We start from the raw sequence: 25,677 nt of genomic DNA on the forward strand, positions 1-25,677 counted from the left end.
TGGCACCTGTTTTGAGGTAGTCTAACCTCAAAAGGCTAGTGAGCTGAAAGGAGAATCAAATTTTTGAAGGTCTTGTTAGGGTCTCGGAGCAAAGAGTGTGAAGCACATGCAAAAAAGAAAAGTTTGTTATATGGTCATAGGGAGAAAGCAGTATAGACCACTAAAAAGTGAAGTCATTAAAAGTGTAGTGAAGAGGACAGAGGAGGGGAAAAAAAAATATGGGGACGCTTGAGCCCCACCTTTATGTGTGTGTTATGTGACAGCGTTAATGACTCCCATCTGGGGCTTTCTCTGCAGATCCTGATTTGCGGGCATGCATTTTGCTGCTGGCTTAATCACTAATCTCTTAATTTCTGCCTCGTTTATCATTCACGTCTGGATCAGCATACCACATTAAGTGGAAAAGTCTTTCAACATAGGTATAGAGCTTCTTATTAATTAAGCAAGCCGTACAAATATATCTGCAACGCTTAGTGGTATCCTATTGAACTCGGGATACAAGGCTCCCTGGTCAGTTCTCGAGACCTCAGAAGATGATGCAACGCTGCTCAAACAAACCCTTAGTTTTGAGTGCAATCAAACGTGTGTTATATGCATAGCCACCTTCTATTTGTAAGACATAGAAGGAATGAAAATATAACATAAAACACGATAACACAAAATATATAATACAGTAGAATCTCTCTATAGTAAAGTCACTGGGACCAGCAAAAATCTTTACTATATTAGGGTCTTTACTATATCAGCTGTTGGTAATGACATCATCCTGAAGATGCTGTCTGGTAATTAAATGGCTATTCACTGAACACGTCTGGTTTCTTAATGAAAAAAACTCTTAATTACCTTCCATCTCTCTCTTATCACCTCTTTGTGCCATTTTTTCAACTTAAGGTTTTTTGTTTACATCTGGTGGAAATACCTCTTAAGCATGAGGACAATGTGGCAGTGATTACAACCAACTTTGATTTTATGTGAAAACAAAAGCCTCGCATGAACACTTCTTATTTTCCATCCTTTCTTTCTTGTAAAAGGCAATAGATGATAAATGCATGTGGCAGTCAGGTGCTGCAAGACCGCACACGCTGCGTTCCACTTCTTCTTCTTCTTCTTTTTTTTTTTTTTCTTTGCGATAGCATGCCTTACAGCATATTGTTTGCTACAAATAGAGGTACAGGCCTGATTCTTTAACAAAGTCTAGTAGTGGCCAGTAATGTGGATCTAGTATCCAGGCGTCCACATCCGGCGGTCGACCTGACGGAGGCCCGCATCGGAGCAGATGTTTCTGCCGGATGGCATATAGAGAGGGGCACGTTCAGAGAAGATGTGTGATGTCTGCCTCGGAAACAGGGGCAGGTGTCATCTAATGTGGTGTGGTATTGTGCCGGCCACAACGAGGTTGCCGTGGGAGTGAGGGCGGCACGAAGGCGCAACCTTCGAAGCAAGACCTCTTTTCTGCGCAGAAGTCTGCGAGGGAGGTCGGTGCCACACGGTGGGAGAAGTGCTGGTGTGGCGCGCCCAAGGTTCTCTTTTGAAGTGAAAAGCTTCACTAGGCTAGTCAACTCCGAGTCTCGCGTGTGCTGCGTCATTAGAAACACATACAAAGCCCCGCTTTAACCAAGCCGTATGAATGTGCCTGAGTGGCGTTTAGGGGTAAAGTGAATGCAAGGGTCCTGGCAGGCCGAGTCTGACATAACCGTCCCATGTGAAATGAGAGACCCAAGTTGGCTGCTCCTGCCAGGGGACTACGGTCATGGACACGGACACGGCACACAGTGACGAGCGGTTAGACCTGGCGTAGTATTGCTTTCGCAATAAAAGCCACAGCTGCGCATGCGCAAACCACGTGACTTCACAGGAGAGGCACAGGTGGTCGGAGCCGCCGCTGCCGCCGCAACTCCGCGACTCCGCGACTCCGCCGGTTGACCTTTAGCCGGTGCCGCACGCTTTCACCGGGCTGTGTTTATGTGCACACAGAAGTGTAACGATGATGATGATGTGGAATTGGAATAAACTTTAATCTTATGTGATGTACGGCTGTAAGCAATGTTTCACCGTGATGATAAGCCATGGAATATCTATAAGGTGCAACTGAACCACGAGGTAAGCCACAACTACGCCAAGGAACCACAAGCTAAGCCATGGCATCGCCAAAACTTTTCGCTTCTGATATCCAGGCTTAACCAAGCTAAGCCACCACCAATTTTTTTCGATGAGGAGTGTTGTCGCCGGAGGTAAGGGGGCCACTTCAACGGGACAAAGAGAAGTTGCGTTGCGGCTTGCTCCGTCCACCAATGCTTGAGCAGGGTGGCTATCCTTCAAACCCAGTGTACACGGACCGTTTTCGGAAATTCCTCAAGTATGTTCTGAATATCTTGTGTTAAATCTTCAGAATTCAGAACACGCTGCTGACTGCGTATGGTGGCTAAGGAATCTGTGATAATGTTGATGTGACTGTTAGAGGGGATGAGAAGTGGGCAGAGAAGACATATTGCCTCATGAATGGCCAACTGCTCCGCCTCTGTCGACGGCCAAGATGCAGAGCAGGCATCGCCACGGTGGTCGCAGCGTGCCAAAATCACGAACCTTCACAGAACCATTTTTTATGTACTTGGCAACAGCTGCAACTTCAGGGATGATGTGGCATTTCATGCATCGAGCTTGCTGACGTTGGTGAACCAGTTCGTCAAGCGTATTTAATTGCGCCTCAGCCTGGAGAGCATGAATGGGAGTAATTCTTCACCTCGTGCTTTGTGCTGCACAGTGCTGCAAATGTTCACCCGTTTCTTCCCCTTCTCTATTTCTCATTGCACTTTTACTCTCCTTTACTTTCTGAATTGACCACGTCGCCTTTTTTCCATGTTTGTAGACAGCTTCACTTTTTTTTTTTCCTATACCCTGCATGCTTTCTCTTACGGGTTCAAGGCGTACTTAAAGTTGGCGTCTCCTGAATGCTGCTTAGCCTAGTGGTAAAGCCATATAAAGAAACACTGTGTTATTTTTTTGCTTTCAGAAGAAATAAAAAAATCTGCTTCGCGATTCTGGGTAGGGCGCAGGCGGTGATGTCATTTCGTGAAAAGTCGTCGCCGTGGCCAGACGCACCTTACTATAACTGATTTTTACAAAAAATGTTTTTACTATAAAGGGGAAAACATGTAGAGTCATCTATGTAAGATGAACTGGGACTTTGGTTTCACTTTTCGATATACGAATTTTTACTATATCAGAGTTTACTATAGCGGGGTTCTGCTAAGTGGATGATAAGATGACGAATATTCTCCAGATTCACCCTTTAATGCTACATACCTTAAATATGCTGTTGTATGTTTTGTTGTATTTTCAGGTAATGAAAGTAATATGACCTCACCAGGTCAGCGAGGATGGGATCAAGCAAAAATCATGCAGTGAGCCAGCATATGGACGGAGCTGCTTCATTACAAGATGGCAGTCCGCAAGTTTTCCCCCACCAACAAGAACTGTATAATGAAAGCTGGTTATGTTAGTCCTCTAAATAGCTTTTTTTTTTTATCATCTTTAGTTCTTTTTTTTTTTTTTTCTGGCAGTTCTGCGAGCTTATCACAGTATGCTGAAATTTCTCGGTGTTGTTTTTCTTTGCTGAGAGACCTGTGGGCAAGCTAGAAACAAGAGTAGCAATGGTTGCCGGTGAGTTCCTATTTTACGTTTGGTGGAAAAAAGAAAAGAAGAAATCGCTTTATGAGGTTGAAATTCTTCACAGTCACCAGCAGGCCAATTTTTTATTTTGGTCAGCACCTAGGAGAGAAGAGAAGTAGCTGCAATTCACATCATCATGTGTATTAGCTTTTTTCCATGTCCTGGTGTTGTAATTTTTGATTGTTTGTCCTTGAATATAGATGTCAGACGTGTCATCTCTGCTGAAGCTGTTGTCAGGGATAATAGAGCACTTTCTTAAGATTCTTAAACCCTGTCATGATTGCTCTGCACTATAGAGTATGAAATCTTGGCCTCGGGCAGCAGCATGCAGCATATATTCATGGTGAATGGCATCTTCCAACTTCATTTCAGCCATCTGGTTTAGAGCTTTTCCTCTGTGCTTTGTTCAAATTGAAGTTGCCGAATGAAGTTCTACAATATTCATTATTTGCAGTTAAAGATTACTGCCATTGTTCATGTGCTTGTGGAAATATAGCTGAAGCTGGTGCGTGTTGTCATAGTGTATTTCTGTTTACAGCCGTCTTGAATTTCCACTTATCTTTGCGTACAGCCATTGGCAATTATGATGAAAAACTGCCCTTCACTGTATCCCTCTCGCATGTGTATATTATTATTATTGAGATTCTGTTTGGGGCTTTGAGGTCGTTTGTAATGTCATGAAGATTATAAAGATAAAAACCTCATTACTATTTACATCTGCTTTCTTCACATTTTGCCATTTGCTTTTTAATGTCAAATTTTTAGAGTCCAGTTCACAATGGATGCGAGGAAATCGATAGCTGGGCAGAAAATGACAATCAAACCATAATGATGTCGGTGTGGTTGTTTGATGCACTGCTTGTTCTGTTCGCAGCTTATGCAACAGAAGTGTCTTTGGATGTATGCATTTTTGTCTAAAAAAGATGGGGGCATTTCCAGCCTGCATTTGCATATCTGATTTTACATTTAAGCGCAAATATTTGCACCCTTTGCATTCGCTTATGAAAGGAACAAGTCTTGGAGAGAATTCTCGTCAAGCAGCATTGTGACTTTGCATAACTGAGGAAAGAAATGCATTTGATCATTAATACTGTTATTTTTTTCTGACCATGCGAAAGGGGTACGAAACATAATGGTTAGTGTAAATTTCGGGCCATGCTTCAGAAGTCCACATTATATAATTCTGCTGTAAAAAGGGCAGTTACAGCTATGGTAGTCATCCTTGCATTACAAAGGTTGATAGAATTTTTTAAAGGTGAATGGCAAGTTGCTGGCCTTTGAAGCTTGGTAATAACTGAACAATGCAGACAAAAGGATCATGGGGAATTTTTCTCTCTCTTTTTAAGTTAGCATAGTACTCGTTATGCAGCAACAAACAGTGCTCCGAACTGTGCGGAGCAGTTGTCAAAGATAACTAAAACATTCTGGCACAGTGTTATGGAACGGCCACTATGTATAGTGAGGCTCAACAACTATCATTACCTCCCTGGTAACTGCTGCTGGTCACACGTGCACCAGGATGTGTTAACTGATTAGCTGTGTCCAGCCTGGACATATTTAGGCATTTATGTAGTGCAGGTGGCAAATTCAAATATAAAAAAAGGATCTAGTAAGCTTGTTCCATATTTTGATTCAGCTGGTATTTGTATCCAAAACAAACCTAATTTACATGGCAACGACTGCAGTTTTATTTGCGTTCTCGCATTCTCGCCAGCTTTTTCTTATGGTTTGAAATATGGCACCATCTGTTGCGATACAAAGCCAGAATAAATTTCCTTCCCGTATAGTTAGGTTTAGTTATGGAGCCAGGAAAAATGCTTTCTAAATACTTTAGCTGTGCTTTGATGTATGTGCTGTTATTCTGGTGACAAAGCATACTGTCAGGAAGCTGCCAAGTTTTTTTTCCTTTCCTCAGTACAATTTCCAATTTTTATTTACTCTAGGCAAAGTTGCAGGTTTGACAAGTGAACGTGGTAATAAAAAACAGAAGCTACAGCCAGAAAGTTCTTCTCTTGTGTAAAGTAGGAGTACAAATTCACCAGCAGTTCAGCGGAAATAACTGTTCATATGAGCTTTTGGAAATGAGGAATTAATCAAATCAAATCAAATTTATTTTAGATCCATAGGTGACGTAGGTGGCCCAGACAAAACGCTGAAAAACAGTCTGCTAGACAAGGATCTGTCTGTCTAATCTTCTTTAACTTCCTTACGACATTTAAGGGAATGATAGCGCAAGTAGTTTTGGCAGTGCAAGGCCAGTCCTAATTCAGACGCACCGGTGAACTGAATGGAGACTATATCAATGAGCATCGTTAATCCGTTTTCAGTGATTGTTTTTACTCTTTAGCAAGTTTTTGCCTCGAATGTTATTCAGAGTACTTTTCCTTATTTTGACTTGGTAGTGTGCAAAGTCTGGCATGAAGCACTACACTGAGGCTTAAAATGAAATGAAAATGAGATTTTATGTATGTGTAACATTATTGATGTTGTCACAGTAAAGTGTGTGCTAAACCCACACCCTTGCTCTGTTACTGTTTTGTGTTGTCGCCTTTCTTTTGTGTGTATGTATGTGAAATGGATATTATTTGCACAATTTTGTGCTGTGGATATGTGAGTAAAGCATTTGTGGGCGCAGGTCTGTCAATGCTCACCTAAAATGACCAATGAACACATTCCTGTGGTGTAAATGCACTCTTTAATATATTGTCTTTGTTTCCACATAACTACAAATATACTGTTCGGCTCTTGTTGACTGTTTCTGCAAGTTGTAATGACTTGAGTTGTTTTTCTTTTTTTTCTTTTTTTTATAAATGACTCTACAGAAATGTGTTTACACATTTTGGTGCTTCTTATCAGTGTTGTGCAATTTCTGAAGTGAATGTGACACGTTAGGTGTGCAGGGACGGCTGGTTTTGAGAAGTTTGTCTAAGGTTCTTGCGCTATCCCTAAACTATTGTAATTTATCGCCTGCGTGAATGTGTACGACTTTCCGTAGCTCTCATTTAGGAGAATTGACGAAATGCTGTTTCACATCTTCCGTCCTTCTGACAGCCTTGAGCTTCTTTGTTTTTTTCCAGGCAGTTTTGGCAGTTAGTGCTTCAGCACATAAGGGTGAATGTGATGTGCTTGTAGATTGACCAAAAGTATCATAACTAGACATTTGTAGACAGTGTGTACAGATGTGGACAGAGCATGCTTCTTTTTTCTAATTGCATTCACTCTTGGACCAGAGGTTAACAAGAAGTAATGAGTGCTAATGTGCATTCATACCAGTGATATCTGTCTATAGGCATATATCGTACCTCCCTGTTTCCATTAAACGTGTAAGTGCAGTCAGAGGGATGCAGCATGCCCCGTTTAATCTGCCCACACGCAAAGATAATTGTTGATAAAGTAAGAAACCTCTCTGGTGCCAGATTTCACTTTTTCTTTAGGTGTTTTGTTAGTAAGATGTAAATAGTATTTTATATATGTTAATATAGTGTTAAATGGGCTACATTTTCTGCTGTACAATCTATGCCGTTCTTGTACATTCAATAAAATGTCTTTGAAAACTATTTGTTTTGTGAATGCCTTCATTGAATAAACATCTGACATCTGCTTTTACTGTGTTATCCTTATTTTGCCATCTGATTTAGCGGTAGTGCCTCCTGTATTGCCTGTGTGCCTCGAAGAACATGCCCCTCATAAGTCGCTGGAAGCTTTGCCTTTGTCAAACTGCTGCAATCCTCCCCTCCTAGCCTCTAGGTATAGAAGCTATGATTTATGGCGCTGAGTTTGCCACACAGCATAAAAGTTGGTGGGGGAGCCGCAGAAGTGTGGAGTGCAGCCATGTGCAAGAAGTCGCATAATTGCGTGCATAAGTGTTGTCCGTTATCCATAAGTGGAAATTAGAGTCATTAGTCAGTGAAAGTCCAGCTTTTTGTAGAATGGTGTTGCGCATATACGAAGTTCCTGGGCATGTCCATATTAGATGCTGGACAGTGGTGTCGCAAGCGGGTTCTTTGCAGTGTGGGCATTTGTCGGGAACTGGAATTGTAGCACTTTGCCACTGGTGTCGAGTGGCGGGTGTAAAGGCCACTCCAACTCTCAGCCATCCCAGAGAGACCTCCTCCACCCTTGTTAGATTAGAGGGAAGGGGGTACGGATACGGGGGAATTAGAGCACGTGTGCGCTGCCTGAGGGATGCTGATTATGTCAAATAGGTCAAAAGTGGATCCGGTGGCAAGGAATTATTACACAGGTAATATTTACACAGATGCAGCCATAACCCTAACAGGTGGTTCAGTTGCTTTTATACGCTCAACTCGCCCTCACCTGAACACCACTCGAACCTACCTTACCGACACCAAATCAACTCTTGCCTTCGAACTGCAAGCTATAATAAATGGCATAAAAGCGTTGCCTGCCGACCCTATGCTTAAACAAGTACACATAAAGACTCGCTCCAAAGAAGCCCTAAAGCATTTAAAAAAAGTCCACTGGACTCTTAGGGTCGCACGGACTATACATGCTGCTTGTCACCATTATCCAGTGACAATAATCATTCACTGGGTTCAAGACAACACAAATTTGAATACCATTGCAGCAGATGTACTTCCTCATACAGTAGATGTGTCGCAACATATGAAAGCTATGAGGCTACTGCAACCTATTATTCTCGGTGCAGTAGTCACCCCAACAGGGCCCTGAGGATCTGTCTGTAACATTATTATTAAGGGGCACATTAAACTATAGTTGACACTGCTAGCTTCGAAAACTTGAGCATTATATTGAGATGAGAAGGAATATGTTTGTCTTAAGTATAGTATATGGCATGTGTGCAAGTTGATTATTTTTAATGCTGCTGCTCAATGCAAATTCCCTGCAAATGCTGCTATCAGCTGTTCCGGCAACATTGGACTGTGGGCGCGATATGGCATCTCTTATTCTCGGCGGCACAAGAAAAACAAATGCGGTACTCAAAATTTCAAGCATGAAATGCTTTTACTCGCGTTGCCGGGGGTCTAGAGGTGACGAGCAAAAACCGAGAGCGAAACGGTATCACCCAGTCGGCGATCGAGATTTAACCATCGTTTATAGAGATCCTGCACAGGCCAACAAACGTTGGCCTGTGCAGGACCGGCATACAAACGCTGGTGTGCCCAAACGAGTTGCAAAAATTGTTTTCAATTTCTTCTGTTTTTTAAGGCGAAATTTTTTAATGGCTCCTAACGTCGTGGACAAAGTGTGTCCCATTCGGCGTTCTGATTCGCCGAGGTGGGATGCGTCCTCGCCATCTGTAATACCATACTTGAATGCGAGCCAAAAGAACGCCGGCTGCGTTTCGATGGAGGCGAAACGAAGAGGCGTCGTGTGCTGTGCGATGTCAGCGCACATTAAAGATCCCCAGGTGGTCGAAATTACTCCGTAGCCCTCCACTACGGCTCCTCTTTCTCTCGGCCCGCTGATTCGCACCGCAGGTGGCAACCTGATCGCTCCATCGGGACGATGCACTGCAAGAATAACTGTAAATGGGCGTACCTACCCCACCAGCTTTGTGGTCTTACAGCAGTGCTCCGGCGACGTGATTTTAGGCATGGACTTCCTAAATGAACGTAGGGCTATCATCGACCTGCGATCCAAGCTCATCACCCAGTCAAAAAAAGTCAATGGGTCCAATTGGGAATTTCCCAATTGAAATGAATGGGTCAAAAACCAATTATGTTTTCGCCACCCATTGGGCCTGACCATTTGATATGAATTGGTGCTCCCAATTGGAAATAATAGGTCACCCATGAAGACCAAATGGTTCACCAATTGAACTCAAATGGCATACCTATTGAGCCCAAATGGTTTGAACTCACATAGCTGAAAAAAAAAAGAATGGAAATGCAATTTCAATGTTTTGTGTCCAGAAGTTATAGGGGAGCCGACTTCTATACAAGTGGAATGAAATTACAGTTTTTTACAGAAATCATATATGAGACAAGCAAGCATTACACACACGGAACTAATACAGATTCAATGTATATATCAACAGGTTGCAGACTTATATACTCCATTCTTTGAACAGTGCTGCTGGGACCAGTGACACATTTTTGTCATTCAGAGTTAACTTATTTAATTATGCCTGCACTTAGAGTGAACATGATATAATCAATTAATAAGATTAAGCGGCATATACTTAAGAACTTAAATTTTTCACTGTTGTCTCTTAATAGAGGTATTATATCTGCACATCCCAGTCAAGGATATCACTGACTTGACTTTCCCAATTGGGAATGTTTGCTTAGGACCAATTAGAACCAATGGGAAGCCCAGTTCGTTTCAAATGGGCGTCCCAATTGGGATTCCTTCGCTCCCAATTGGGACGCCCATTTGAAACGAACTGGGCTTCCCATTGGTTCTAATTGGTCCCCATTGGGCTTCCCATTAGCTCAATGGGTTTATTCAATCCCAATTGGGACCCCCAAATGGTTTCTTCATTCCCAATTGGGAGTCATGAAACCAACTGCGTGTCCCAATTGGGAGTGAGGAAACCAACTGGGCTTCCCAATTGGGAGTGGAGAAGCTATTTGGGTTGGACAGTACCCATTGGACAAACCATTTGAGATTGGCAGAACCAATTCAATCTGACTGGTCTTCCCAATTGGACCCATTGATTTTTTTTGGCTGGGCAAGCTCTCTGCAGACAAAGCCATTCCTGCTACGACGACGTCGATGTAACACATCCCTCTAAACGTCCTCGATGAAGAATTGACCGTCCTGCCCCGATCAAGCATAGCAATCTGCGTAGGTAGCGCAACATCGAAACCGTTGAAGGCATCGTCGAAGGAAATATCTTAGAACGAGGTGTCGGCATCGCAAGAGGCATCACGAACTTCCGGAGAGGTCAAGCTCAGGTTCTGGTAACAAACTCCACCGAAGAATACCGGCATCTCAACAAGGGCACGACGATCGCTTTTCTCGACGAATTAGCTGACCTCAAAGATGTATTCGCCCTCCACGACCAAACGCTGGAAGACGCACCGCACCTATTCCGTCAGCCCACATTTGACATCAATCCACGGCATTGACCCACAACAGGAAAGACCAGATTCTCAGTCTGCTTCGAAGCTACGGGGAGTGCTTCTCATCGTCATCGAAGGTACGACAAACACCACTGGCCAAGCACCGCATAATAACGGACGAACACGCCCGACCTCTACGCCAAAGCCCTTATCGTGTACCGCCGCGAGAACGGCAGGCCATTCGCGATCAAGTGGAGGAAATGCTGCGTGATGACGTAATCCAGTCATCGAACAGCCCGGCACCAGTCGTTTTGGTCAAGAAGAAAGACAGCACACTTTGTTTCTGCGTTGATTACCGCCGCTTGAATAGCATAACGAAGAAGGATGTCTACCCGCTTCCCCGCATCGACGACACTCTCGACCGGCTTTGCAATGCAAGGTACTTCTCATCGATCGATGGACCTGAAGAGCGGATATTGGCTAATTGAGGTCGACGAAAGAGATCGCGAGAAGACCGCATTCATCACACCGGACGGCCTTTATGAGTTCAAGGTGATGCCATTTGGCCTCTGCTCCGCACCTGCAGCCACGTTTCAACGAGTAATGGACACAGTCCTGGCAGGCTTGAAGTGGCAAATTTGTTTGGTATATTTGGACGACGTTGTTGTCTTCTCGTCAAACTTTGAAGACCACCTAAAACGACTACAGACAGTGCTGGAAGCCATCAAGTCATCGGGACTAACGCTAAAAGCAGAGAAGTGTCACTTCGCCTACGAAGAACTCCGGTTCCTAGGTCATATTGTTAGCAAGGACGATATTCGCCCAGACCCGGAGAAAACAGCTGCAATTGCACAATTCCCACCATCTGCCGACAAGAAAGCTGTGCGCCGATTCCTTGGGCTGTGCGCTTATTATCGACGATTTGTCAAAAACTTTTCGCGGATCGCCGAACCGTTGACGCAGCTTACAAAGGCTGACGTACCTTTTAAATGGGAAGCGCCGCAAGGAGAAGCCTTCGGCGAACTTAAGCGCCGCCTGCAATGCCCTCCTGTACTTGGCCACTTTGATGAAAACGCCGAGACCGAAATTCACACCGACGCGAGCAGTGTGGGCCTAGGAGCCGTTCTCGTCCAGAAGAGTGCCGGACAGGAGAAAGTAATCGCCTACGCTAGCAGGTCCCTCACAAAAGCCGAAGTCAATTACTCGACGACCGAGAAGGAGTGCCTTGCAATATCATCTGGGCCACTTCTAAATTTCGTCCATACCTATACGGCCGACCAATCAAGGTGGTAAGCGACCATCACGCGCTCTGCTGGCTGGCTAATTTGAAAGATCCTTCCGGCCGCCTTGCCAGATGGAGCCTACGACTTCAAGAATTTGACATGACTGTAGTCTATAAGTCGGGCCGGAAGCATTCCGACGCAGACTGCTTATCCCGCGCTCCCGTCGATGCTCCCCCGAAGGACGATGACGACGACGCCTTTTTGGGACCGGTAAGCGCCAGCAGTTTCGCAGAACAACAGCGATCAGACCCTGTGCTGAAAGCGCTAGCCGATTACTTGGAAGGAAAGACCGCTTCCACTCCTGGTGTGTTCAGGCGACATTTATCATCCTTCACGTTAAGAAATGGCTTCCTCGTGAAGAACTTCGCACCCAACAAGACCGCGCAGCTTCTCGTAGTGCCTAATCACTTTCACTCCCATCTTCGTCCCTTCCCTTACGGCGCGGTTGCGGTGTCCACAGAAAACAAGTGAGACAGTTACCGCGCCTTTCCCTTCCTATAAATAAATAAGTCTTTTTTTTAATCAGCCAACGAACGCCACGTGACAGGAGCGATGGTGTGCCGTCCAAACTCACACTTGCCGGAGAAAGTGCGATAGACGCGTGCACCTTTCCTTTCCTATAAACCAATTATAATTATATATAGTACTGCAACGAATGCCGACAAGATGCTAACGATGGGAGGCAAATTATAAGATATTAAGGGTAGGCTTTCGTCATTATCCATTTAAGAAACCCTCTAACTTTATTTTATTTTTTTTAAGGTATCACCTTTAAAAACGATGAAGTTTGTTGTTTCTAATAACGCCGTGCAAAAGGCAAGTATAATATATGGCACCACACACCTTATTATCGTCATTATCATTGGCTGTCAGAACCCAGACGGCCACTGACGTCCGACGGACAACCGAACTCGGCCGCAACTCGGCGGCCGATTTCGGACGTCCGCCGGAATTCCGGCGTACGTACGAAAGCGGATGGTCGAATCCGTTCGCCCAGCGGACAGCCGCCGTACGTCCGCCACTGGATTTGCTTTTACACAGCTATGATATAGTTTGTAGTCGTCGAGCTCGTCTGAACTGCGTATAAATCAGTAATGCCGTCAAGTCTGCATTATATGATACCAGAGCGAATCGATGCGATAGAAAGCGTTTCCATTAAACAGATTTTTTTTATTTTCCGCATGTTTCACCGTTGAATTCTTCCATCAAAAATTTTTGATGAAAAGTTAAATGACCATTAAACATTTTTCTATCGTGATGCTTCGGTGAAATTTTAATCAGTGGCTGAATAGACGCAGCAAGCAGCAAGCTCAAAAAGAACGAAACCGAACCTATCTTCAAAAAAATCTGAAATGAGCCAATCCAATCCACCTGACAAGTTAGTCATGGAAGATGGCTTCACGTTTCCGTGTTCTGCATTTTCTGCGCAGTTACAAATACCTACGGCTGTAATGCACTGCTAGCATTGTTTTTGCTGTGGCTTGGTGCGGCTGGCACACTTTGTTCACCCGCCGATTCCAAAGTAAGTATTTCAACGAACTTTTGTTTCTTTAGTGGAACTTTTCGATGCACCGATGGTGCTGAGCTTTTGGGTAAGGAAACAGCTCTGTACAGCAGCCGAACGGTCGAGTGTTTTAGGCGAGACTGACAGGATGGCTCCGCGCCGACTAACTAAAGTGCAGCCTCAAGTCTGAGGGCGATCTTTCTCGGCATTACTGGACGCTGCGCCAGTAAGCCGCGCAACTTCTCTGTCTCTGATAAAGGAGTGCCTGCCCGAGCTTTAAAGGAGTTAATTTGTTAACCATGCGCAACGTGCTGAGTTGTAAAAACTATACGAGAAAACTTATGCACTCGAGCCTATCGTGCGACATGCCTACACTTGTGAAAACGTCGCGAGGTTTTTATTTCATTTTTTAATGGACAGCCGCTGATCTTTCTCTCTTGAGCTTTACGGCAACTACAGTTTCTAGAAGGAACGGCTGTAGCTACTAAATAACTAAAGGTTTAATACTCTCCTTCAGCTTTGACAAACCAGGACAGCACCTTGCGCATTCTAAAACAGCGCAAAAGAACAGGGACGAGAGAACGAAACGTACTACAACACGAGCGCTTTCTCAAAACGTACAACACGTTTCGTTCTCTCGTCCCTGTTCTTTTGCGCTGTTTTAGAATGTATACATACCAACTCGCCCAGGCTTCTATTTTGGCACCTTGCGCATGTTGGTTATGCTTGTGGGACCGAACCGCGCAGAACAACCGGACAAGGAGATGAGAGAAAAAAAAAAAAAGTCAGCACTTGCCTTTTTCTTGACCCGTTGTTCTGCGCTGTTCTGGCACGAATTTGACATACCGCCGCCGCGATACAGTTGGGCTGTGAGCTCTGGTGCCTGCAACGCCTTCTTTTACGCAAAACAGGTATACTGGGAGGCCATGCAAGCCGCGGGCTCAAAAAAAAAAAAAAAAAGAAAAAGAAAAAAAAAAAAAAACGAGCTGAGCAAAAGTGAGATGAAAACAAAATTGCTGTTGCTTTGTCCTTATAGATATTCAAAGGCTCATAAGAACTTCACTGCATTATTGACAGCGAGATAATGCCACAGCTACACTAGAGCCATGCAGCACCTTATAGTGCATGATACTGAGCTTATGTCTTGCACTGAAAGCTCTTACCATGTTCTTAGATTATCATATTAAAGTAGCTTTAAACCCATGCTTGTTAATGCAGTGATAGCCATAAATTGAATCTAGGGCATCATGCTCACATACAAGGCTTCTGATAACCGCCGGTCACATGATGTGGGCTATAGCAGAAACCTGTACCTGGTCATCTTACAAACATTTGTGCAATTGATGCTTTTAATGTGTTGTAAAAGTTTTTGTGTTCTGTTTCTGTATGGGAATTCTTTCCTTATTGAAGGCTAACATTTGGCTTGCTACAGCAAAACCTGTACCTAGTCATCCTAAAAACAGCACCGCAGTTGGTGCTTTTAGTGTGTTGTAAAAATATTTGTGTTCTGCTTCTGTATGGCAATGCTTTTCTCGTTGAAGACTAGCATAAGGCTTTCAAAAATTTTTCAGATGCCATTTGCTGTAGCCGATTTCATAGGCCAACAGGAAGCAGCACTTTGAGCATGGAAAACTGTCATCCACGGGGGAAAAACAGCAACATCCCTTTGCATTCTCATTTCTTTGGTATGGCTAAAAGTGAGTATTGTATCATTATCTATATTATTAATATTGAATGTCAGTGTTGAAGTTGTTTGAGCGTGATGATTTTAAACACACAGGACATCCCTTCGACAGGTTTTAGCTTGTTTACATGTAGGATGTAGAACTGGTTTCAACAAACTTTATGCAGCAAATTCTTTTTACATTGTCCACCATGTTACTTTTTGTCATTGTCCATTGAAGTAAATAACCATTATTTTACGTTTACACAGTCGTCCACTCCTAGCTTGAATGGGAAGGTGTGGCATGCAGTTTGCAAAATAGCAATGCATCCGTCACAGCCATGCATCAAGGATAAGTGGCTTGTGCGTAGAGGGACCAGTCGCTCCAGCTTCACGTCATCTGCCTCTTTGCTCCAGTGTGCAGACGTGCATTGAGGCAAAGTGGTTTATGTGTAGAAAAACCAGGAGCTTCTTTGTCACATCTGGCTGTTTGTTACGGTGTGCAGATGCGCATCGAGGCAAAATGGCTGATGTGTAGAGGGACAAGGAGCTGCTGCTTAACGTCCTTCGCCTCTTTACTACAGTGCACAACCGTGCATTGATGCTAAGTGGCTTGTGCATGGAGGGCACAGGAGCTGCAGCTTCACGTCAGCCTCTTCGCTCAGGTACGCAGGTGCGTATTGAGGCAAAATGGCTTATGCATAGAGGGACCAGGAGCTGCTGTGTGGCGTAGTCTGTATATTTGCTATAGTGCGTATCGAAGTACAGTGGGGGGGGCTCATGTGTAAAGGTACCATGAGCTGCTGCGTCATGTCGTCTGCCTCTTTACTATGGTGCGCAGGCATGCATCAAGGCAAAGTGGCTTATGCGTAGAAGGACCAGGAGCTGTTGCTTCACATCTGCTATGATGCGCAGCTGCGTATTGTGGGTGGTGGTGGAAAACATTTCCATCAGATACAAATACAGGAGGTTACGCACTAGCTGACCCTGGGGGGGCCTGTCCTGACAAAAACAAGGGGTCCCTAGTTTGGAACCCCAGTGGCGGTAGAGGGACTAGAGGCTGGTACTTCACGCTGTCTGCCTCTTCGCTACGGTGTGCGGCTGCGATGGATGCAGTGGCATCTCGAAAAGTGCATGCCACGCACTCGCATGTTCAGCCTAAGAGTGGGCGACTGTGTACCTGCTATAGCTTTGTTATTCATAGAATAAAGCTAGGCCAAGTTGGATAAATTATAGCTCACCTCATATGTGGTCAGCAAAGAAAAGCCACTCCAGATAATCTGGTGCATTTACTGCCATAGGATTGTTATTCATATACATGCTACTGACAAGTCAGATTCTTCACCATCAGAAATGCCAGAAAAACAACCAAGGGTGCGTCTGTAATAGTCTAGATTGCTCTTTCTCTGCAGACTTGAGTCAGATGTGTGTTCCATTGCTGTGGGTGGGGCAGGTGTGAATCTGATTTTAAGCTTGCAACAAGTATGTTATTGTAGTTTAAAGGCAAAACGGTACTAATAATCGTAGCCCCCCGTGGCCTTTATCCCCTTTTAATAGTGTTGCCAGACACTGAGTTATTAGTTTACTCTGCACTGTTTCTGTCTAGTTAATGTGCAGAGATGTACAATATATTTATATAATACTTGTAGTTGTCGACTTTGCACTTAGAAACATTGTAGCGTTATCTGATGTGTTGCTTTCATTCTTTTAATTATTTCTGTAAGGGATCGGTGGGTATGCTAGGCATCATTATTACAGTCTACTCTTTTTGGGTCACTTGGTCAATGCCCAGCTGCGGCCGTCTCCCACTTGCCCTCGGGCAGGAGGCGGGGAGATGCGCACAGAGAGGCAGCTACAGTAGCTACAGTGCTTAATGGAAACGTAGGCAGAGATGGAAAGAAGTCCCTTCTTCTGAGGACTTTGCTGTCGCACTCGAAGACGCGGGGACAGGCAGTTCTCGTTGCTGCGTCATGTAGGGGGCTCATTTTTATTTAAGGAGCTTTACGAACAGTATACACCAACTAAGGGGTCCTTAGTACGCTGACTGGACCCATCACCCGGAGGCAGCACAACTTTGAAACGCGCACCTCTTTTGGAAGAACTGCTTATCGTTCAAAGAAAAAACACTCAATTTGAAGGGTGTAAGGCCCTCTTCCTTGTTGGGGAGCCCACAAAAGTGACAATTATTCAGTGCAGGCGCGCTGAGGGGGGTCTCGTTGAGGATTCCAACCCTGGATGTCAACAATGGTGGGAGATGGCGGCGTTGAGAAAGGGCAAGTGTGTAACAGTGACGGTATGATGCGGAGCGGGAGGATGTGGGTTGGCTCTTCTGATGTGGTCCGCAATGGTGCTGACTCGGACGCCAATAATTGCAATAATTGCCCTGTAAAAAGAGCCGCCAAGGATGCAAGCTTTGGGCAATGGTTGCGCACGTGGAACACCGTTTTAATGGGTTCTAATTTTTTTTTTCTTTTTTTTTTTCCTAGGGGAGAGAGTTTGGCATGTGACCTAGTGAGCCAATCATTTCGAGGTCCATTCTCTAAATTCCGTTTGTTGTCAAACGAATTTGTTGTCCTTTTTGCATTGCTTGTATTAGGGAGAGGGTGAAGAACCTTATGTAAGTGGAAAGACATGCCAAAATGTTTGTTAGCCAGTCATGTGTGAGTTCGTTGTCATTGGGGATGAGAAGTCTGGGCGGAGTCCCGAAGTTAATGAAACGGCCCCGCGGCCTGTAGAACTCGTTCTGAGCTTGATTTGGATCTCATTCCTCTTCAGCATAGATCATGGTCATTGTTTCACCTGTTGTAAATACGTACATTCATGTATAAAATTTTCAGTTCATCTTCCTCTCCGTGTGCAAGTTGTTGTGGCCAGATGCAGTAAATTCACTATTTTCATTTCTATATAACATGCCTTTCTGAAGATGGTGAGCTCTTTTGTCCAATCCTGTAAGAAAGCAGCAAAGCACTCCCAAATCTTTCACAAAACTGTGTGATATCTTTAATGCTAACTGTGGCTTGGTGTCACTCAAAACATGTAGTTGAGGTAGATTTCTTCCCCACCCCCCCTCTTTTTGTTCGTTCAAATGAGGACCAGCGGACACTAACTCTTGCTTTTGTAATGCCCTAGGCCCCGCCTTAAAGGGCAGCTGCATCACTTTTTAGAAAAAAAGAGTTCGGAATACAGATATATTGTTTACGACCCCCTGAACACGAATACAACGTTAAATTTAGCCATAAGTGACCGCAAACTACTTTTTAATCAGAAAAACGTGCACCAACGCCGTGGAGCGTTTTGAAAGTGGCGCTCTTGCCTCTGATTGGTCAAGCGCGCCGTGACGTCAATGACGGCGTGCCATTGAGTGGTAGCGGCGGTCCGAGCGATTGTACATGCACGCACATGCTTTTCTGTGGATGTATGCCACTAAACATGCAACGATCACGCTGCTCAGGGGAATATGATATTGAGCCATACTTGTTCGAACCAGCGGCGGCTTCGGAACAAGGTGACACTGGCGGCAGCGGCGACATGATGAGCGAGGAGACAGCGCTAACCATTTCCCGCATGGGAAATTCACACTGGTACGCATCGCTGCGCTGCACTGCTGTATGCGACTGTGATCCGCTCTCAATTGAACATATCTGCGTTACTCGTGCCCTAAATCTCCTGCCTGACTCGAACGAAGCAGTGTCACATCAATGCGCTTGATGTGCCGATTGTAAACAAATGAACTCATCCAGACGAGCCGTCACCCCAGTTTTGTTGCGTGAATTTAGTCATTTATATGTCAGCAAGAGCAGCCAAAGTCATGCTCTCAGCTCCCGCAACCTCGAGTACGCATACATTTTATTCTGGCGGGATTTAGCAAATTAACGCGGGAGCGCGGTATCGACGAGAAGCCAGGCCGCTGCCTTGCCTTGCTGCGCGCGCGTAATCCCATTTAGAGCTCCGGCAAAAATACCGAAACGCTAGGACAGCTATCGGCAGTCACGCGCTGCCATGTCGCGAGTTTAGCGCACTTCATTTAGCTGCGCTTAACATCGCGACTTCGACCACAGACATCAAGCTGCCCCGATTTCTTTTCTTAATTGGGATAGTTGTTGAAATGAGTCTGACAGTGGGTAGCTCAAAAGAAAGATGAACACAGAAGGCAGGGGGACGAGACACACACTAGACTTGCGACTGAATTTTACTCCTGAAAGAACGAGTTTATACGCATTTTTTTTATCTTTATCCAGGTGCAACCAAGGAAGATAAAAAAATGCATAAACGCATCCTCTTCGGAGTAAAATTCAGTTGCAAGTCTAGCGTGTGTCCTTGTTCTACTGACAGAGATATATAACGCGCCCCAGTCCGACGCGCGCGGCTAGCGCGGTCGTTCGCGTTCTCCCGGTTCAAGTTACGAAGCACGGCGTGCACTTCGTGCACTGGGTGCGGCGTTGAGGTTCCTGGCTATGCATGAGCGCGTGGAGAAGGTATGGCACTCCTCACATTCCACTAATTGCCCACTCCCTCCTCTTTAAAAAAAAAAAGAAAAAAAAAAAAACGTTCTACTCTCTGACATTACTTCTCACAGTTTTGCAGCCGCGTCAGCGTGCGCCAATGCTGAATCGTTTTACTTTCACCTGTGCCTTCATCTGCCCAGACACCCCTCTGCCCCACAGAACAAAAACGTAAACAGAACAGAAGAGCAATATGATGTATTGGGCCTCTTACTTCGAGTTTTCTTCTTTTTGCGAAAGCAGCTCTTGGCGGCGGAGAGGTGCTCTTGTGTGCGAAGACAGAAGGCACAGCACCGATTTTCAATCGCGCAGATTTGATCGGTATCCCAAAAGATCGCATCAACGACAAGCTTTGGTGATAGTCACTGTCGCGAAAATGATCTGAGCAGATCACCGACGATTTTGTAAGCTTGAAATCCTTCCTTTTGATCGCGGCAACCCACTGCGCCGATAGCTTGCGTTCCTTTGGGAATTTATGAAACGCGACATCCTCACATCCTCTCGGCCGCCAGTGTTCGTGCAACCATAGGCTGCGCAGAACCACGGCATGGTCGTTCTTTTCGTGAAGAATGGTGCAAGATGCACTGAAAAAGCTTGCGGTAACGTTCGCAAGAAGAAAACAAGCGCGAGACAAGAAAACGGTTGCACTGCGTAGCCTACAAGCGACAGGTGATGCACGGCCTGCTCGGGCAATAGAAGCGGAAGAGAGGTAGACGCCGTCCTTGACGTCACTACCGCCTGTCGTACTCCTGTCGTCTGCTACTGACATCCCCCCCTCCAGCGCTGTGCACTGCGGAGAAGCCTGAACGCGGTAGCAACTTTAATCGATGATTACGTCATTATTTCAAAAGCTAAAGCCAAAATATTTCGTATACTTAACATACAAACCCTGGAGATTCGACCCTCTGAAACGCATCAAATTCTAAAACCGGTGCAGCTTCCCTTTAAGGCAGTACTCCAATGTCAATACCATTTTTATAGCTAGGCTGTCCAGCAGCACTAATGTCTTTTATACACTTCTTTTACTAATCTCTTACCCAAGTGGTGGCTTATACTGCGGGGGCGAAAGTCTCTGGACAGTATGTCTGGAGATTTTGGACTAGAATCGTGATGTAAACGAATTGTGACCTTATTTCTCTTGCACACATGAAAGAACTAACGTTCAACTTTCACATTGACAAGTGTGGTCCGAGTTTCCTGGTCGATGTGAAAGTTATGTGCTTTGATATCAGTTTGTGTAGTCCACGCACTTTTGTCCCCGATATTACATAGGGGCAAATTAGGCGCCTTTACAGGGGCAGTTTCTTTGGCGCCCACTACCTTCCCCATAAAAAAGCTAGTGTTTCTTGTGAACAGCTGGCTGCATATATAAAGACCATTATTTTTTTTTGTAATTTGTTGTGCGTAGTAGAGAAATCCATGACATACATGCACAGCTGGTTGCCAGAATTATGCAACCATATTTCAGTAACTAACATCCATGCTGCATGCTGCCGGTAATACATCAGGAGCTTGTGGTTGTCAGCTTTTTGTGTTTTGTGTAACTATAAGCCTTGCTATTGTAATGTCACATATTGCGATGTGGGTAAACAAATAACTTTACTTTTACTTTTAACTCTTGTAGAAGCATGAACACTGCGCAATCACTGCAGAGGGCTATGCTTCCACATTGGGCTTTAGCCACATGTCAAATGTCTGTCTTTATTCTGCTGCAGCAGCTTGCATGTTATCAGATAAGTTACTTCGTCGCAGCTGCTCTAAGGAGACGCTTTCTAGACGCTTGTAGCCTAGATGTTGATGTCGATATACCCCTGACACGCCCAGGGAATGTCTTCGGTAGAGGGTACATGGAAACCAGCGAAATGTGCAGTTTACAGAACAAAAAGGTAACAATTTTAAATGATGTTATTATTGATCACTTCTTTTCAAAGCAGGAACAATGACTTTAGAAATCCACCTGTTAAACCGCTCAAAATGCAGGTTTCTGCCGCCAATGCGTACCTGTGTAATACTGCAATGCTCTGGCTGTGCTTTATGTTCATATACAGCATCCTTTATGCTTAGTTTCTCTGCATGTGTACTCCATGTCTTGGGCATTGCTGAGGGCGCATAGCAGCAAGCATAACATGCTATGTTTGGTCAGAGTGGCATGTTCAAAGAGACGACATAAAAACATTAAAATACTGAATGCCAGGTTCTGGTCAAACTACATTTGTATCTTTTGTTATTCTGCATGGGTTTTGCTGCAGTTATATGACCTTTCTATATAGTATGTGACAGTTCTGAATGGAGATGCATGCGTACAGTGCCATCTGGAAAAAGCAATTGAGAGAAACTGGCAGTTGCCCTTGGAGATGTGTAATCAAAGTTCAGCACAGATAACTTGAATTTCATTTTCCCTTCTATTGCAGGAGGAGCCCAACCTGCTCTTTCCATCTTAAGCCTGAAAGGCCAGCAACAGCTGATCGAGCAAATGCACAGGATAGTAACTGCTCCTGGAATCCCGGCCTGCGGAGGCCGCCCACAGAGAACTCGATCATCTCCTCGCTAATTCCGAAATATTAGGTTTCAATGAATACCTTTTCCTCCACCACCTCCCCAAGGGAAGAGCTGTCACGGCCAAGGATAATTAAAAAAAATTATTCAAGTAGATTCTTAATACTCCAGTTGGCCTGCATTTTACCGTGCCATTCCTTAACATCGATATTTTTTTAGTGTAGACTATTTATGCATGCAGTTTTTGCAATAAAGCCAAAAAAAATGCTTTTTTACAACCTCGCATTCTGGTATGCCTATGCACTTCGCATGTTTTCAGGAATGGTGCATTTGTGTAAAGCTCAGCTAGCATATGTGCCTCTGATGGAAGTTTTAATTGCACACTGCTGTTCAGTGCTTTGTGTGTGAAAGTAAAGCAGACAACAGGAAACTTGAACCTGTTGCATATTCTATTGTCTGCTTTACTCTCACGACAAAGGCATTGAGCACTAGTATGTGACTGAAATTTCCATGGCACATGCTTGCTGAGCTTTACACGAATGTTATTGGTAAGTTTTTACACCAATAGTGGGCCCTGCAGGCAAGTTCCGGGAAACGTCCGAATGTCCGCCTCCGGCTGCCCGTCGGACGTCCGTGGGACGCGATCCGGATCCACGAACGATAGTCCGACGGACGTCCGCTGTACGTATATCGAACATAACCGGACTTCCGTCGGATGTCCGAAGGTCCGAAAACGGACGTCCGTCGGTCGACCGTCGGACGTCTATGGCCGTCTGGGAAGCCTTTGAGACCGGTCCAGAGTAAGTGGGGTGCTGTGCGGTATAACACAGACCACTCAAACACCCCAGGTACGTACGAGTCTTTCCTGCGTACTTTCGAGCCAGCAGACCAACGCTGGCTTATCCAGCTCGCGTTGGAGCTCGGGTAGCTCGGGCGGATGTATAGATCGACGCTCACGGAGCACCCAACGCGCTGCGTCTCCTGAATTGCATCGTACAGTAAGCGCCTCCTCATGGTACAGTATTCTAGTCGGCGTACGCTTCTGCAGTTTTCGTCGTTATCGGTGTCGCTATCTCACGTGACCTCGAGTCACCTGATTGATGGAAACGCCGAAACATGATGTTGCCACCTCTTCCGGTTCCGTAGTGGCAACACCCGGTTCCGGCGTCTCCACCAATCAGGTGACTCGAGGTCACGCGAGATAGCGACACTTCGATAACGCCGCAAACTCGGAATATACAGGCTATGATGAAAGGATCCAGCAGTAGGAAGCGTCTTGCGGAAAGCGGATCGCTTATACGTCCACCGCAGCAGAAGACGACCCTGTCGACAACGCCATGATTATGCAGCCACTCACAAAGGTGACAGCTGGCCGCAACTGAGCTCGTATAACCATTTCATGCTTACATATATGACACTCTCGATTACGGAAGGCTTAATTTTTTAAGGCGAAAACTTTCTAGTCCCATAGAAAGAAATCCCGTGCGCGAGATTTGTCATATTCAGCGAGATTCCGCGAGATTAGTTCTTGCAATCTGCAATGCCACACTTCAGCGCCACGTTGTTATTTATTGTTGTGCGGCTGTAGGAAGAAAGAAAAGAATATGCACGGGCCTGCTACTGGCTCGGTAGCCACCTCCGCTGCCTCGTGCGGACAGAAGACAAGATATACAAGAAAGAAAAAAGAGGGAGAGAAAGACGCGCGCTGCAACAGCCGTCGTCCACCACCACCGAAGCGGTGGCGGGTGCAATGACGGCCTACAACAGATAAAGGCTAGACCCCGCTGCAAGCGGTGGTGACCTACCTGTCCCAGCCCCATCAGGGGGATCCCCGCCACGTACGCGACAGGAGCGATATGATGCACTGTCCAAACTGACACTTGCCGGAGAAAGTGTGACAGATACTGCGTCTTTCCTTTCCTGAAACCAATTATAATTATAGCACTGCAACGAACGCCGCTCCTTCATTTAACTAGTAAATACGTCATACAGTGCGGCCGAGGTTCGCGAGTGTATGTGCCGGTCGAATCCCCCAGGCGGCATGACAAAAAAGAAGTGACTTTTAGAGGAAGCTGCAGGTGTGCCAGACATGCTGCTGAGACCGTCGAGCAACACTAGCAATTTGCCGAAAAGCCTACCAAGAGCGGAGGTGATGGAGTCAATATCGAATCGGCAGATGGTTCAAGGATAGTTGAACCTCTACATTTTGTACAGTGCATGATTACTTCCCGGGCCGTTAATCGAGTGCACTCTTCATCGCCACTCACCGATGCTGCATATATGTATGTATGTATAACTTTATTAGGGAGCCGGCAAACGACGGGTTAAAGCGTCGTGACGCTGGCCAAGCGTCTACCTGGGGTTAAGCCTTACTCTGCACTACCTCATTTGGCCCGTTTGTGATGGATTGTGAGGCTTGTGCTTTTCGAGCGCACCCCGAGCCTGCTGGACGGCCCATAGTTGCATGCCCTTGTCTGTATTCTGCACAGCACTTTGCGGCGGGTATGTCCTGGATGCAGCTTCGGCCGGGAACCTGGCACAGTCCCACATGATATGTGCCATTGGTCCGCCGGACCCACTTGGCATACACTGCACATATCACTCGTGTTGATGTCTGGGTGGAGGACGTGTAGCATTGCCGGGGCTAGGAGTGACCCGGTTTGCATTTGCCTTAGGATGACCGCCTCCTCCCGACTAAGTGCCGGGTGAGGCGGCGGCATTGTCCGTCGAGCTAGGCTGTAAAATTTGGTCACTTCCTCGTAACTGGTCATTCGGTCTTTTGTTTCGAACCACCATTCGGAACGGTCCCTCTCGGGAGCGCGGAAGGTAAGCGCTCGCGCCGCCGAATGGGCCGTCTCGTTGTGATTCGGTGAGGATGCACAATCTCCCGCGTGCGCCGGGAACCACTTGATGCGGATAGTGTTGCCGCGGTCTTGAAGCTGGAGCTTACTGATGTTGTTGTGGCTGCAGGGAGAAGGAAAAGAAAATGCACGGGCCTGCTACTGGCTCTGTGGCTGAGCCACCTCCGCTGCCTCGTGCAGATAGAAGAGAATATAGAGAAGAAAGAAAAGGAAGAGGGAAAGAAAGACGCGCGCCGCAACAACAGCCGTCGTTCACCACCAGCGGTGGCGTGTGCAATGACGGCCTAGAACAGATAAAATGTCGGCGCCAGGCTAGCCCCCGCCGCAAGCGGCGGTGACCCACCTGTACCAACCCCATCATCGAGCTTACTGATGATGGCGGCCGCCGGCGCGCACACTCGCCCCTTGGCAAAGTTGCGCACAGCGTTCCTTGAGTCGCTGAGCAAGGTGCGACACTCGGCCTCCGAGATCGCCAGAGCGATGGCAACCTCCTCGGCGTCTGTGGCGTCCGTGCCCCGCACGCTCGCTACCGTTGTTTTGATGCCGGTCCGCCGCAACGGCCACTGTCACGAATCCTTCTCGCTTGTATTCCGCAGTGTCCACGAACCGCGGCGTGCGGGTCCTGGGCGTGTTGCTCGACGAGGGCTTTGGTCCGCGCCTGCCGCCGTTCTTGGTTGTACTCGGGGTGCATGTTTTTCGGGATGGGG

At 45.9% G+C, this 25,677-nt stretch overlaps 1 protein-coding gene and 1 long non-coding RNA gene across 2 annotated transcripts in view; both read left to right on the forward strand.

Annotated features, from left to right (window-relative positions):
- Window positions 1–7,226, forward strand: part of TBC1D23 (TBC1 domain family member 23) — a 43,542-nt gene extending 36,316 nt beyond the window's left edge. The window contains exon 17 of the mRNA XM_084606995.1: window positions 3,341–7,226. Within this exon, the coding sequence (XP_084463121.1) occupies window positions 3,341–3,344 (4 nt within the window). The 3' untranslated portion in view covers window positions 3,345–7,226. The remainder of the gene's footprint in view (window positions 1–3,340) is intronic.
- A 6,079-nt stretch (window positions 7,227–13,305) lies between these two features.
- LOC146186079 (uncharacterized) lies at window positions 13,306–22,782 on the forward strand. Its single transcript, XR_014708072.1, has 3 exons — window positions 13,306–13,466; window positions 15,020–15,145; window positions 22,025–22,782. It is a non-coding gene; the product is annotated as an uncharacterized LOC146186079 (long non-coding RNA).
- The last annotated feature ends 2,895 nt before the right edge of the window (window positions 22,783–25,677 follow it).

This window comes from Amblyomma maculatum, chromosome 6 (assembly GCF_055883805.1).
Source record: "Amblyomma maculatum isolate TAMU_Amacu chromosome 6, ASM5588380v1, whole genome shotgun sequence".
Lineage (NCBI taxonomy): Eukaryota > Metazoa > Arthropoda > Arachnida > Ixodida > Ixodidae > Amblyomma > Amblyomma maculatum.